The 16569-nt window shown below is 48.3% G+C and overlaps 1 protein-coding gene across 3 annotated transcripts in view; it reads left to right on the forward strand.

Annotated features, from left to right (window-relative positions):
• Positions 1-16569, forward strand: part of Efcab6 (EF-hand calcium binding domain 6) — a 187472-nt gene that overhangs the window by 43701 nt on the left and 127202 nt on the right. For 2 of the 3 annotated variants that reach the window (XM_050130560.1, XM_050130566.1), the window contains one exon: positions 2245-2311. In XM_050130560.1, coding sequence (XP_049986517.1) covers positions 2245-2311 — 67 coding nt within the window. Of the gene's footprint in view, positions 1-2244; positions 2312-5057; positions 5075-16569 lie in introns of those variants that run through there. The other variant, XM_050130573.1, reaches the window with a different exon arrangement.

Below are 16569 nucleotides of genomic sequence, written 5' to 3' on the forward strand. Positions count from 1 at the left end.
GCTACCAGGATTCAAGTGGATAAAGCAGGCAGCAGTAGCAGAGCACAGATTCAAAGGGTATAGCTGGTTCCAGGCAGGTAGCCGTGCCATAGAAGAACTGAAGAACAAAGGCTGTGAGCCGAGAGAAGTAGGGCTTGCAGGGAAGACAAGCTGTTTGCCACAAAGAGGCAAGCCATCAGATCCAATAGGAGAGGGGCCAGTGTGGAAGAAAGGAAGCCTGTCTGTGGCTGTATCTTGAACCTGAAGGCCTCCAAGGCCGCTTCAGTCTGGGCAGGGGTGGTGGAGCCAGCACTGGGGACTGAGGAAGGAGAACAGGAGTTGAAGCCAGGGGAGTGGGAAACATGCTACAAAGTAAATTTGTGCCAAAGAAAGCCATCTTAGATTTCATTTGTGAGTATAGAAGAGGCAAAGGGAAAATGATCAGGGCCCAAGGCCTGAGATTTTAGAAAAAGAAAACAATGAACATCGTGAAACTGAGTAACTAGAAGTGTGATTGGCATGCAAACGGTCACAGCACTCCTGTGGACGGACTGAGGTGGCGTGCCCTGAGCCCCAGCTGGTACTGACAAGAGGCTAGGTGCACTGACCTCACACACAGAACTGTTACATCTGCACATTGTTAGGGCAGCTGACAGATACAGGGCAAATACCTAACTTCCAGACAGAGAAAAAGGAAATGGGTTTTAAAAATATCTAAAAGCAAAGAGAGGAGAGAAGAATCTAGAACAAGTGGTAAAAACTTGCAGCAGATTACCAACCCCGAACCCACATGTGCATCCTGCATTCCGTAAAGGGGCTAAGTTCTCAGTTAAAGGGCAGAGACTGCAGGTTGGTAACCCAGCTACTGGACTTGAAGAATGAAGATGCCTTCGGTAAAAGGATAAAAAGGGTCCAGGGCAGAAGATGGAAAGACTCCCTACAGAGAGTCAGAGTAGCTGCTGGTTACAGGAAATGTGTGTTATTATACTTAAACATTTAATTATTATAAATAAGACAAAGATTGACGAGTTCCTGCTAGAGAAACATGTGGGCCTAGTGCAGAGAAAGGCGAAGGTGAAAGGATTTAGAAGGTGGTGCTATTCTACGCTCATTATAGATTTTATTCTGTAACTCCTAAGTGTGTGCTCTGAACAGCGTCTCGCACTGACTGAATATGCCACTCAAATATTACGAAGAAGCTTATGTTAATACAGAGTTGGATTGTTGACCCGTCCTGTCTGTAACTTGGGCACAGCCCTGACCTGCTCTCAGCACTGGCTTCTTAAAGTGAAGTGAGCTGCTGCGAGAGCTTCACGCCCTGTAGCTAGAAGTCCGGATTCCTTCTTATGGCTCACAGCACCCCTGTGTCTCTAAACCTCCCATGTGCGCCTCTAATCCGTTCATCCAGTTCCATCCACTTAATGCTGATTCCTGCCCTGGGGCTGCCTGCTATAGCCCGTCCCCTTTGTCTGGCCTGGAGAGCTGCACTGTCTCTTAGCTCAAGGGCCTCAATTCACATCACACCCAAGCAGAGGCCTCTCAGTACCCTCACCCCAAAGGTCACCCATTGTCCCGCCTCTAGCGTCCCCTCATTCACCACTGTTCTCTCCCTGGCACCCATCACCACATGTTTGTTGTTTTCCATCTGTTGTTTTCTCTAGTTGGGATGGTGTCCTCTTGCCCACCCGGCCTAGTCCGGCTGTGTGGGAGGTGATGGGGAAGTGGCATGAAGGAGTGGAGCCCACGTTCTGCCGCTTCTGTTCCTGGCTCAGCACCCAACCCCACCAGTCAGTCTTAAAGACTTGGTAGCCACACAGATCCTGCACACCTCAAGAGAGCTGGGGGCGGGGGAGCAGGTGGAGCCAAGCAGGTGACGCAGGCTCACAATGGCCCAGAAGTCCTTTACCCAGAGATTCCTGGTGTCATTAGGACCTGGAGTCCACCGTGGTCAGAATGGGGTGCAGCAACTTAGAGGCTGGGAGCAGGGTCCCCCTGAGACTCGACATAGGATGACCCCTGACCCAGAACACTGCTGTGGGTTTGGATGGAGTGAGCCTTGGTGTCCACTAGGTCCCTGAAGATAAGTAAATACTGTATTTTCTTTTACTGATAAGGAAAGTAAGGCCCAGGGAAGCTCACATTCCTGAAAAACACTTAGCACTTTAAAAGAGGTGATTCAGAAAGGCTTTGACAGATGTCTGGTGTCAACATCTGTGTGTGTCGGGGAGGGATAGTAACAAAAATTGTCTTTATTTTACTTTCAAGGGGAAACGGGGACGAGATTGATCACAGTCGGACCTTCAAAGAACTTGAAGCCCAACTTGCTGGAAAGGTAAGAGGGATTTTAAAAGATGTTTCTCTCCCCACCCTGTCAGCCCAGGCAGGTGACCCTAGTGAGGGCTCCCAGTCATGTGAGCGCCAGGAACGAAGGTGCCCTGCCTGCCACCTCTAGCTCCTGACGATGACGTCATCTTCTGTGTTAACTTGGGACATGTATGAGCAGCTGCCTGTCCTGTTTCTGTGTCAGGACGAGGAAGCAACTGCTCTTGAACAGTAAATGCCAGTCGGGAGCAGCTTGGAGAAAATAACCAGTCCAGTGCCAAGCGGGCGATATCACAGCGAGGAGTCACTTAGCCCCGGGAGCGCCTGTGTGCTAAGATGAGATTTTGTGGCTGTGCCACTTGGTTAGGGCTCACCCTGGCTGGGAGGGGGTGGGGACGCCATGCCAGGCTTGGAATTGAGATGTCTTTTTAAAATGCACCAGAGCCTGTCAGTTCCACGAACAGTTTGAGAATCATAGCTTAAATTACTCGATTCAATATGTTGGTTTTAAATTGGACGCATTTTCTTTCTTTTTTGAACTCTTCTGAGACTTCCATATATTTCAAACTCAGAAATAACCGAGAGGGCCACAACACGTTTGCTCCAGTTCTCTGGCTTGTTCCGTCCACACCAGAAAAATCATCGACTGGTCCTTTCATAGCATTGTGTGTCCCCACACCTGAGTCACATGTTGGTATGAGCAGGCGCCCTGGTCCCGATTCGGGTGTAGCCCATGGGTTGTTCTGTGGAAACACTCAGTACTAGGGGTAGGTTGTTCTGTGGAAACACTCAGTACTAGGGGTAATTGTCTTGGTTGTGTCTTTTATTTGTCTCTACATAAGGTGTATTCATCCCAGGATGCTCCTGGGAAAGCCAGCTGCTTGGGATTCATGTGAGCACAGAGCTCTGAGGGTGGTAGGTAGAACTGGGGCCTCAGCTTCTATTGGTAAAAACGCCTGAAGCCCGGTTCTGCCTACAGCCCGGACTGCGCCAACCAAAACTAACCGTGGACCCCACCATGGCCTGGTTCCTCTCTTAGGGTGTTGCTGTTTTCCAGCCAGGTGGCCTCAGGCAAGTCCTTGCTACTGAGTTTATTCATGTGTCCGTGCAGGCAACAGTGACCACCATGAAGGATGGTGTGCAATTAAAGACATCCAAAGGTAGTGGAGGCTCGCTGCTAGCTATGACTTCTTCCTGAGGGGAGGTAGAGCCCCAGAAGTCCACATGAAAACATCTCTGTGCACCCCCACAGAGCTACCCCACTAAATAGACCCGGCTTCCCACCCGTTAGTCCTTTCTCGGTTCCCTGGATCCTGGTAGGGGTTCCATGATGATTCTAGAGGCTAAGTGGGTGGCCACAGGGTTAGTGAAGTTAGGCGCTTCCCATGCCTTCCTTCCCGGGCTGGGAGAGTTTATTTGGAATGAAAGGGAGTACATTCATTATTTGTTTTAACTACAGGTACACTTGGCTTATGAGAGCCAAGAACACATGGACATACCACTGAGTTTGGAGGTCAGAGTTACTCTTGCGCCTTTGAAAGTAGCACACGGTCACTGGGCAGACTAGCTGGACCCCAGGACTGTCATCTCCTCATTTTTCCATGGTAAAGGTTATTTGTTAACCCCTGCCTTCTGACTCAGGCTTGCCAATGTGTCAGTGTCCCAGGGCACTGGAGTCTTGCCTTCTGTCAACCAGAGCATAGCCTGGGCTGGATGATTCCTAGGCCCTGTCTCAACTCAGTGACTTTGCCATGTGGATTTGGGTGGAGAGGTGCCATTTCCCTGGGGCCCACCTTCATTAGTCAAGGGTATTCTCAGGGCAGCCTCAGAAGATCTACCTAGTCTTGGCTCAAATTTAGTCTACACACAGGTCCATTCCACTCACCCTCAGTCCTGCCTGGACCTCACACACTCACTTGGCCCTGACCTTCATTGCGGTCACAAAGAAGTCCTTTGGCTGTGTGTTCCTGGGCATCTACTGGATCTCTGTAGCATTCAGGTTCCCTGTTCCTGAAAACTAGGGACAGTGGGCTCTAGAGAGTTATAGGCACCCTGGTTGCTTCCTGGAGACGCCAGGCTTTTCATTGCCCTAGTTTCCTGTATCCATGGTGAGGTTCCCCATGGCACTGTACCAACAAGAGGAGTAATGTAAGTGGATGGATGGGTGTTCCATGCCTCTGAAGACTAGAGAGCCTGATTCTCCATGCCAAACCCTTCACCTGACACTAGGTGATGCTTTCTCTGCCACACAATAAGTAATATTTTTCAGGTGAGGACCAGGAGAGACCTCTGCTTCACTAGTTGGGGAGAGAGCGTGGGAGAGAGAGAGAGAGAGAGAGAGAGAGAGAGAGAGGGGGGGGGGGGGGGGGGGAGGAAAGGGAACTGACTCAAGATTGACCAGCCCTCCCCATCTTCATGAGCTTTCCCTTTCCAGGTGTAAACAAGATACTTCAGAGCCCCCCTACCCCCACCATGCCCACTTTCAACGAGTTTCCCTAAAGCAAGGTGTGCTGGTTAGTGTTTTTGTTTTGTTTTTATTGCTATTTTTTTACATTTCTTTTTTGTTTATTTGTTTTAATTGGGCTATACATTTTTCTATGTTACCCTCCCTTCTTCCCCCTCCCCTTCTACCCTCTCCCATGACCCCCATGCTCCCAATTTACTTAGGAGATCTTGTCTGTCTCTCTTAGAATCCTCTTTGTTTTCTAGGTTCTCTGAGGTTGTGGACTATGAGTTGGTTTTTCTTTGCTTTATGTCTAAAAGCCACTTATGAGTGAGTACATATGATATTTGTCTTTCTGGGTCTGGGTTACCTCACTCAATATGTTTTTTTCTAGACCCATCCATTTGTCTGCACAATTCAACATGCCATTTTTTATCGCTGTGTGGTATTCCATTGTGTAAATGTATCACATTTTCTTTATCCATTCTTTGGTGTGCTGGTTAGTTTAAAACTACATCTTGCTACAGCCTAGATTCTCATGGGAAGATAGTTTCAATGAAGAATTATCTAGAGTAGGTTGGCCTGTGGGCATGTCTGTCAGGGATGGTCTTGTTCTTAGAGGTGGAAAGATCCACCCAGAATGTAGGCAGCAATGCTTCATGGTTGAGTCCTGAACTGGGTAGGAGTGAAGAAAACAAGCTGAGCATGAGCAGTAAGCAAGGATGTGTCTAGCCTCTTGGCTCTTGACTGTGATGTAGTATGACCAGCTTCTTGAGTCCTGAAATGGTGGACTGTGACCTGGGATTGTGAACTCACAGACCCTTTCTTCCTTAAGTAGCTTTTGATCAGGCATTTAATCATAGCAACAGAAGAGAAATTAGGACACCAGGGGAAATTTCTTCCCATGCCTCTTAGCTGGTGTGTACCCCTCACCCACTTCCACCCTTGGCCGAAAGAGGAACAGGTCCCTGCCAGCAGCCTGAACCAGCTCTGTGTAACCTCTCGTGGTGGCCCGAGTCCCGCCTGTGAATCAGGTGGCCACTCAGGATAATCACAGCCAAAGAGAGCAGGGCAGGCTTGCTGGGAAAGAGGAGGAGAGAGGGGATGGATTGGGGAAGGCGCCTGACTGTTGGTTTTCTTCTGGACACTAATCAGTGTGTGACTTTTGCCCACTCCAATCCCAGTAGCAGCATGCTGAGCACTCACTAGGATTCTTTTAGGAACTTCATTGTATTGAACCTGTCTCCAGAGATTGTCACAAGACAGGGCCACTGTCATCCCATACTAATATGGAGAAACTGAGGAAAAAGTGAGCAGCCTGACCCTGGGTACACAGCTTTGGGTAGAGAAGCCACAGCTCCAGCCTCCTTGTTAGCACCCTGAGCTACCCTGCTTTCGGGGTCTCTCAGGAAAGGTGGTGTGGCTGATGTTTGCATTCAGCAAGCATGACCTGGTCATGCCCATAGATAGGGTCACCCTTCACCTGAGAGTAGCCTCTGTTGCCTCTACCAGAGTCATAAACAAATCTGTTCTGACCATGAGGTCACCTGTCAGTGGAGCAGCCACTTTCCCTACGCTTTCTCTGGCATCCTGCCTTTTAGCACTTCCTCCCACCCTGTTGCCTGTGCCCTTGTCCCTTGTCTGCCTTGCAGGTCCCAGCTCCATCATAGGGTGCGGGATAAGTCCAAGACCTAGCCAGTTCACGTTTTTGAAGTCAGGCCTCCAACCAGACAAAAAGGGATCAGAGAGAAATGTCAGTGCATAGTGAGGCTAAGGACATTGGTCTTTGCCCTGTCTTGTGTTTGTGGACTCCCGCATAAGGTGCAGTAGAAATGGAAGAGGCTGAGAAAGGAAGAAAACCTCACCGTGTGTCTGGGTAAGGAGCACTAATAGCCATGTACTGCGTATGGCTGAGAAGCCCCAAGTGGTTCTGCCTTGCACAGGTGTGTGGCACATCGTGAGCTTGGCTAGGACTCCAGACCCTCCCTGCTCAACCTGCCACACACAAAACCAGTTCTGAATCAGAGACTGGAATCCAAGCATATGTCATTCAGTTAAGGAGGCATAAAAGGAGAAACTGCCAAAGGCCCAGGCTGTTTGCAGTGTGTGGTTCTCCAAGTTAAAGAAACTCTCCAAAGGAGAAAGACTCCAGAGCATGGGCATTTGTGATGCTGGAACATCTGGTCGACCCAGTCAGCTGTGACTAGCATGTCTGTTGGACACTGAGTGATCTCACACAGCATTGATGGGATTACCCTGGTGCCTCAGCATTGCAGGATGTAGCCTGCATCATTTCAGAAGTAATTGGATCATTCAAGTGAGCTGCCTGCTCCTCTGTGCTTTTCCAGTGGGTGAAGAAGAAGAGGGGTAGGTCATCTTCCTAGACAGGTGAGCTTTATTTTAAAAAGACACTTACAAAGTTATATTTAGGACTGAGAGATGGCTCATCTATTGAAGTGATTGCCTTGAAAGCATGAGTACCTGAGTTCAGCTCCCAGCATCCATGTACGGAAGCTGATCATTGTAATACATACTTGTAATCTCAGTGCTGGGTAGGTGAAGGTTTGTCTCTGCAGCCTACTGGCCAAGCAGCGTAGCCTATTTATGAGCTCCAAGTACCAGTGAGAGGTCTGTCTCATAAAACTATGATTGACTCCTGAGGAAGGATACCTGAGATTGACTTTTGGCCTCCATGTGTACATCCACATGCCTGCATGCATGTCAGTTCCTCATGAACACACACATACATACACCACACACACACACACACACACACACACACACACACACACACGAAAGCCATGCTAAGATGAAACTGAGGTCTGGCCCCTGCTTACCCCGGCCCATCCTCCAGCTCCTGCTTCCTTGGCCCCTCTGGAGCTCTCAGTATTAATCGCCTGCTACGGCAGGTATTTGAACACATCTCCTCTTTCATCTGAAGAAAATATTAGCATATCGCAGAGCTGTTGGGACAGATTGTATCTGAGGCACTTCTTCCTCCCCGCAGAAAAGCCCATCAATCATAACTGAATATAGTGATTAATAATGTCACAGCTTCCTCCACGTGCCTTCCGTGCAGCTAAATGAAGAGCGGTGCTTCCATGCTCAGCTCACACCGCAAAGCAACCACTTGCCACTCTATCGGAAAATCACACTGAAAGGACTTCTAGCCCAGAAGCTATTTTTGGTTGATCTATTATTAATTTACTGAAGCTTCGTGAGGAAACAGTATCAAAGACTCAATTGGAATTTATAGTTATTTCAGACTAAGTTTATCTTTTTGACTTTTAAGCTATGTATACCACATATGGCAAACCAATAGCACAAACAAAGGGGGATAGTCAAGTTTTTGCAGAGTGGGGAATCGGTGTCGAGTGACCCTGAGAAAGCTGGTCTCCCTGCAGCTGTTGCTCACCTGGGGAACTAGGAAAGGGTGTCACTGGGTTGTGCTTCTGTGTGAGAATAGATAGAAGAGCTTGTCGTGTAACAGCTCATAGAGAGGGCTAGAAAATTAGGAAACATTCACATGTAGAAGGCACACCAATAGTAGATGAGAAGTGAGGAGATGGCATGTAGTTTAAAGCCACGGGGCAGGGGGTGAGCAGGCCCTGCACTGATGGAACCCACTTTTACCTCTTTGGGGGTCCAGCCTCACAGGTGTCCAGAGAAGCATCACTACTGGCCCCTCTTGCTCAGTCATCCATATCTGGCTGCCCAGTCCCTTCTCTTAGTCCTTAACACTGTCTGCTACATGAGATCCAGAGTTGCCGGTGGAGCCACAGACCAGCTCTTATGAGGCTGCAGGCAAGGATGCCCAAGGGTTTTGTTGCCCATGGAGAACACACAGTAATCCTAAGTCCACCCTACGCACACTGAGCTAGGAAAGCCTTCATCTCCTCCCTTTACTCCCAGTAGACAGTTTTCTTCCCAGAAACTTGTTCCAGGTAATGTTCCCAAACCCCACACCTGGCTGTCCTGCCTTCCTCCTGTCTGCTCATTGACTCTGGGTCACTGTTCCATGCTGTGAAGAGACACCATTACCACAGCAACTCTTATAAAAGGAATTTAATTGGGACTTGCTTGCAGTTTCAGAAGCTCAGTCCATTATCGTCATACAGGGAGCACAGTGCTGGAGCAGTGGCTGAGGAAGGTAGTGAGAATCTGGGCCTGACATGGGCTTTAGAAACCTCAAAGCCCCCCCCCCCAGCCCCAGCTTCTGCCAACAAGGCCACACAGCTCCTAATTCTTCTAATGCTGTCAAAGAGTTCCACTCCCTGATGACTGAGAACTCAAGTATATGAGTTATGGGGACCATTCTTATTCAAACCACCATACGTAGCCAGGCGAGCTCTGTATGGCCCATTTATTTATTTATTTATTTATTTATTTATTTATTTATTTATTCATTTTTGCTCTTAAAGGTTTTATTTATTTATTTTTTGATGTGTTTAAGTGTTTTGTCTTTATATATATCTGTGCTGTGTGCATGCCTGGTACCCATGGAGACCAGACAATCCTTTGTAATGGAAGTTTCTTTTCTTTCCTTTTCTTCCTTTCCTTTCCTTTCCCTTTCTTTCTTTCTTTCTTTCTTTCTTTCTTTCTTTTTTCTTTCTTTCTTTTTCTTTTTTTCTTTCTTTTTTTTTTTAGACAGGGTTTCTCTGTGTAACAGCTTTGGCTGTCCTGAAACTTGCTTTGTAGATCAAACTAGCCTTGAACTCACAGAGATGCCCTGGCTCTGCCTCCCAGTGCAAGGACTAGAGGCATGCAGTTGTGAGCTGCCATGTGAATGCTGGCATCCTCTGTGGTCCTCTGGAAGAGCAACAAGTGCTTTTAACCCCTGAGCCCTCTCTTCATCCCCTCATAAGCATTTATTTCTCAGAGATGCTGTCTGACAATATGCCTTCGACACTCAACCTTCTGACAAGTGTGTGCTTCTTTATGAGTGACCGTGTGTCTCATGGCTGGGGCTCCTTCTCTGTGTCACCCAGATGCCTTGAACAGCTCCCAGCAAATGCTGGCTCTATGTTCTGGTTATGGAAAACAGCTCATATCACTTGGAGTGGTCAGGGACAGCTGATGATGAAGGCAGATGGGGTTCATGTTCAGATATGGATAGCCTTTGGGGACAAGGTGAGAGTGGCTTGGCAGACAATGTTGGGGCCCAGTGAAGACAGGGTTGTGTATAGAGAGAAGACAAGCCTGTGTCTGTTTTGATGCAGCCTGTGATCTCAAGGCAGATGGGACAGGCCTGATTCAAAAGCAAGGCTAGGGAAAAAGAAGTAGCTGAGGGCTGGATGTAAACCCTAATGTGTAGGCCAGGAAGGGTCTGTGTTGAGAGTCTCTGGTGTGGGGGCAACCCCTGGGGGAGAGGTGTGAAGGTGTGGCTGTGTGCAGTATTGTGGGGGAACCTTGCTGTGCATCAGATGGAACTGGGATGCCTATGAGGAGGCCTTTGAAGCTATTGACTGCATTTTCTCATTGGGTTGTATTTGCTGAGCATGTGCCAGTATATGGGGACCAGCTGGTGACAGGTGACGTGAGACTAAGACTCCATGCTTGTCCCCTCCTCCCTCAGACACATAAAGTCAATGCAGGAACACAAGCCCTGATAGAGGATGTTGGTCTGTTTTTTTTTTTTTTTGAGATTAATATAACTACATCATTTCTCCCTTCCTGCTCCTCCACCAAACCCTCCCATATATTTCTTGCTCTCTTTCAAATGCATGGCCTCTTTTTTCATTAATTACATAATTATATAATTACATAAATACATACACACATAAAATACACACACACATCTCCAAATATATATGTACAAGTTGTTCAGTTTGTGTAATATTACTAGTATATGTATTCAGGGCTGACCACTAGATGCTGGATAACCAATAGGCGTGCTCTTCCCTGGAAGACAATTTCTCCACTCTCAGCATTCTGTTCATTATGTGTCGGGTCGAGGCCACATGGGCTCCCCCGCCCACATTAGCATGCTTATTGGTGTTGTCCTTGTTCAGTTCATGTTTACACAGTTGTGTTGGTGAAACTTCATGGCATAGCTCTGAAATCCCAAGGAGACACAGTCTCCCCAGTCCTCTGGCTCTTACAGTCCCCCGTCCCCTCTTCTATGATGTCCCCTTGGACGCAGGAGTTGTTTTGTGGGTATGTCAGTTAGAACTGTGCTCCACAGCTCTGCATTTTGATTAGTTATGGTTTTCTGTAATGATCTTTGTCTTCTGCAAAGAGAACTTTTCTTTTTTTAATTTATTTATTTATTAAAGATTTCTGTCTCTTCCCCTCCACCGCCTCCCATTTCCCTCCCCCTCCCCCGATCAAGTCCCCCTCCTCATCAGCCCAAAGAGCAATCAGGGTTCCCTGACCTGTGGGAAGTCCGAGGACCACCCACCTCCATCCAGGTCTAGTAAGGTGAGCATCTTTTCTTGATGAGGGTGCTATTCTATTTTTTCCTGGTCACCGCATCACCTTGAATGAGATTTAATTTTGAGAAAGCCATTGTCAGTTGCTATGTGGAAGCCAGATGAGGGACATGGATAGCAGGCCTTGTGGGTTCGTCAGAGGAAGAATGATTGTAACCACTGGGTGCCGTAGAGCACGGTGGGTGGCAGACTGAGTCTAGTCTGAAGAAGAGCAAGACTCCAGGACCTGTGTTTATCACACACTCCTCAGTCTGAGCAATCAGGAAGACGGTAGGAAGGCAGAGTGGGGTTTGGAGACATTGCCTGGAACAATTTTCCAGGAAAAGCGTCCAGGAACTGACGGAAGAAGATGCTTTCCCGACTCAGTGTGCCCTGAGTGTACCAGAGATCCTGCCCAAGTGTGCTGGTCTCTGTCTCATCCATCCAGCTCCCCATGCTGGACATGGGGCTCCCTCTTTCTTCTCCTTCCCGTCACCCTCCACATATAGCTGTCACCAGGTCCATTGACTTGGTCCCCTGACTCTGCCACATCTTCCTCCTTCACTGCTGTTTGCCCGAGCCTTATGGGTTCATGGAGACAGCGGCACAGTGCAGCTCAGGAGCTCCTGCGGAGACCAGGCATCGCTGAAGAGACCCAGGCATTGCCAGGGCATCGTTCTTGCTCTCTCTGTTGCCCAGGAACGGGCAGGCAGAGGAACTGCCTGGGGCACGCTGAAGGAGAGGACTGGGCTTGTCCTTGTCTGTTTTGGACAGGATTCTGGCCTTCCCACATTCAAGGAGGATAGGATGGGCTCTCAAGTCTTGGCAGCCCCCGGTGCTGGGCCATCAGAAAACGTTTTCTGAGCAACCCCCTTTGGGTGTGTTTGCTTGCTTCTGAGCAGGGCCTTTTCCAGTGACATGCAGCCAAGAGTGGGTGCCAGGTCAGGGTGGCAGTCTAGTCTTCTGTACTGTGAGGCTGTGTCCTGCGTGAGCTGGGGTCTCCTCCTAAGAGAAATACTGCCCTGAATGTAGACTGCACAAGAAAGGGAGCCAGGCATGGCTCAGAAGGCAGAGGCAGGGGGAGTGTTGTTAAGTGCAAGGTCAGCTCTATATTGTAACTTTCAAGCCTGCAAAGGTTACATAATGATACTATATTTTAGCAACAATAACAACAAGAAAAAAAAAAAGAGAAGAGAAAGAAAAGATAAGCAGGGAGGTGGAGACCTGGCACCCTTGAGTCCCTTGGTAGACAGGCGTGGGCTTCTTGTCATATCTCTAAGCTATCTGTCTTGGGTAGGCATCTAGCTATGAAAATCAAGCGTAGGCTTTGTGCGTGGCTGCAGAGTACACAGCAGCAAGCCTCCCTCTTCACTTCCCTGTGGGGACACCCGGAACCAGGTTTTTGTTCCATCACAGGAACTGAAACTTCTGAGTCTCTTTCATTTGCGTTTCTCTTTTTGTCTGCCCTCTTTTCTCTATTTCCATGGATCCCATTCAGATGTCTTTTTTATGTAAGCTTGTTCAGTTTTGGTAGAGTCAGGGTGTGCATATGCTCAATAAATAAATGCAATGTCTTGTGCCCACGGGTGTGTGCGTGGAGGGTGGGGTGGGGCGGGAGTGAGCGCTAGAGTGGGGAGAGCCCAGGGACTCTCAGGCAGACAGGCAGGGAGGCGAGGGCTTTGTTAGAGGTGAGCGATGCCTGGCCGCCACTCCCCCACACACCCCTGAGCTGAGAGTCTGTGTTTATGAGGCTCTGAATGCAGTCTAATTTTTTCCTATCTGGTTTGGCTCATCTCTACCAGCTGGTAAATAGGAAATGTTCACGGTAGGAAGCCAATACTCCTCAGAGTGTAAACAGATGGAATCGATATAAAGTGACAAGTCAGACTGCGTTGCTGAGAACGCGGAGCCAAAACTCAGAACATAACCGTCAAGCGCCTACTCCGTTCCAGTTCATTTAGCCCCGAGTAGAGCTTCATATCTGCACAGCTGTGTTGTTCTTTTCTCCCCCCCCCCTCCTTTCTTCTGGCTTGATAATGACAATTTCAAAGAAAAACTTTAATTAAAGATTTTATACAAAATAGCCAAAAGTAGAATAATAAGGAAAATGAGCATTGATGTGTTTATTGTAAGAGGGATCCTTTTTTGTGGTCCCATCTCAAAATGTTCACTTGTTCAATTTGAAACGAGTTTGGTGGCAGTGACAGAAAGGTGGCAGACGGACAGCAGTGGCTGCGAGCACTCTCTTGCACACTGTGGGGAGCCAAGATGGGGCAGTAGCTGCTCCCAGCCCTGGGGCTCATTCTGCAGGCTGCCCCCCCCCAATGTCTCTCTCCTCTCTGTCTCTTTCTTTCCCTCCCTTCCCCTCTCTCTTTGTGTGTATATGTGCATGTGTGTGCACGTATGTGTGTATATGTGCATGTGTGTGTGTGCTTCTTTGTATGCAGCTCTCGACCCCCTCTGTCAGAACTAGGCAGGAAGAGGGGGCTCCAAGAGAGAGACCTGTTGGTCAGTAGGTCAAAGAGCTGAGAAGCCCGCAGGTGGGAGGACTCAGCTAGTCTGCAGTTTGGCTCGGGTAACAACCTCCTCCCCATAGCCAGGCTGGTAGAGTAAATCTAGGCTCCAGAGAGGAAGGTTTCTGCTCTCTGCCCCTTTGAAGTCTGGGTGCTCATAGCCAGGTGTGATGGCGTGTGCTTATGAACTCAGTCCTGGCCAGGCAGATGCTGGTGGCTCCCTTCAGGCTCTCTGGCTACTTGTCCCCAGGGCAGTGAGGCCCCTTTCTCAAAACCCAAGGTGAGTGGTTCCTGGGAAGTGACACCCGAGGGGATTCTTGTCCTCTGACCTTCCACACCTGTGCATGTACACACACACACACACTCACACATGTGCACACACATGTGCACATACACTCACACACATACACACACACGTGCACACACATGTGCACACACACATGTGCACACACTCACATGTGTGCACACACACACACGTCTGGGTGGCCCTATTTATTTGGGCTTGCAGTTTTCCTTCCCAGAGCTCATACCGTGTACAAAGCATTTGGAACAAAGCCCCGCAGAGTAATAACGAGTAATAACGCATCCACTGCAGGCAGTTTATGGAGCTGTCTGAGCTCAGTGGGGGACAAATAGGAAGCAGTTGGATTTTCTTCCTCAAGCCGCTCTGCAGGCCCACACAGATCTCCCCGTTTTTGTCACTGAGGGATGCCTTTGGTGGGTCTCCTGGTTTTCTGATCATATGTAGATATAAACCAGGCCAGTGTAGGCCTGAGGGTTAGAGGTCTCTGTCACATAGCAATTCAATTTGCCCTCCTGGGCTGGGTTTCTATCTATCTTGTCTCTCATTGACATTTTCCCTGTCCTCAGGTCATGGAGTCTGTGATCCAGGAGAAGAGTGAGCACCCTCACTACATACACACACAGACACACAGACACACAGACACACACACACACACACACTTCCTTGCTTGCTTTCTCTGGGCAGTAAAGTCTTAGGACCTCACTTGGGGAGCTTCAAAACTATGGGTGTCTAGTTCTATCTTCTCTAACCTCCTCAGCCCCATGTCTGGTGGTCTGTCCTATATGCTCTCACTGCTAGGGACCCTCATCTGACCAGCAGCCCTTGGGAACAGGAGAACACAGATTGCTGCCTTTCCTGGTGTCTGTTCAACCCGTGGAGACTTCAAGTGTCCTCTTCCTGTACATGCCACCGTCAGGGAGGTCATTGGTATTATTTAGTCCCTTCATTAGACTTGCCTTCAGATCTTCTACCAGGAGGATGCTGAGCAGGTCCCCAAGTCTAACGGAAATGAGATGCTCGTCTGCCATGCTTGTGGGGATCTTCCCATCTGTACAAGATTCTCTTAGATCACCCACATTATTCTTTATGCATGTTTCAATCACCTGCCCATCTTCCAGCCACTCACTCATCCATCCAGCCAACCAGCTACAATCCATCATACATCCACCTGCCTGTGTATCCATCCATCCTCCACTTATCACCCATCCATCTAGTTAGCCAGCCACTATCTGTCAGTCCATCTACCCACCCAGCCATTCATCTGTCAGCCAGCCAGCCAGCCAGCCAGCCAGCCAGCCAGATAACTAGCCATCGCCCACTAATCTACCCATAAACCCATCTGTTCACCTATTTACATTACCTAACCATACATACATACATACATACATACATACATACACAGTTAGCCATTAGCCAACAACCCATCTACCAAATCCTCCTAGCCATCCACCTACCCATATATTCATCCATCATCTATCCTCTACCCATCCATCATCTGTGTAGCAGCTAGCTCACTAGCCATCATCTACTAATCTATCCACACTCCACTAATCTAGCCATCTATTCACATATATATATATATATATATACATTCATCCATATAGTCAGCCAACTATTACCTATCAGTCCATCAACTGATCCATCTGTCCATCAACATACCTACATATTTATCCACTATCTATACATCTATCTATCCATCCAACTAGCCATTGTCCTTCAATCAATCCACCTATTTACCCACATATCAGTTTATCACCCATCTGTAATTCATAATCCACCCACCAACCAACCTGTTTACCTACATATGCCATCTCCCTATACACCTATTTACCTATTCTAGCCACCACCTGTCCATCATTTATCTGTTCAACCAGCCAACTAGCCGCTATCCATCAGTCCATCCACCTATCCATCTATCTATCTACATAGCCGCCATCTATTCCTCCATCCATCTGTGATGGTTAATATAATTTTATAGGATCCAGAATCTCCTGGGGAATATTCTGGGCATGCCTATGAGTAACTAGCTAGATTGGATGGGAAGACCCACCTTAACCATGGGCAGCTGCCTCCGTGGACTGGGGTCCTAGTCTGAATGGAAAGAGGAAAGTGAGCTGAGCACCAACACTTGGCCCTGTCTGTCTCACAGAGAGACAGTGTGACCGCAGTGTCATGCCTCAGAGCCTTCCACGGTGAATCAGAATAAGCACTTTGTCCCCTGCATTGTTCTTGTCACACATTTTATTGTGGCCACAAGAGAAGTAGCTAACACAGTACCCATCATCTCAACCACCCATCATTCATCCACCGAAACCCTCCTCTTCCTCCTCCAGGCTGCTGCTCTTTTAGGATGCACTGTGGGCTTGAGGGGTGTATTACAGGTTCCGTGGTGTGCAAGGTTACTATCTGGTACTTAGAACTCTGTCTTCACCCTGGCAGCAGTTCCCATGGCAGCCCTGTTTGCTGAATTAACCCTCTTAAAAGTCACCTAAATGCGTCACAGGGTATGTAACTTTAAATTCTGTTCCTTTATTTAGACAAAAAAATTAGTGGTCCCTTCCCCATCTTCATGTCTGTGTGAAGAATGGCTTTGTTTTA

This window comes from Alexandromys fortis, unplaced genomic scaffold, assembly GCF_014885135.2.
Source record: "Alexandromys fortis isolate MF-2015 unplaced genomic scaffold, M_Fortis_MF-2015_v1.1 scaffold_28, whole genome shotgun sequence".
NCBI lineage: Eukaryota > Metazoa > Chordata > Mammalia > Rodentia > Cricetidae > Alexandromys > Alexandromys fortis.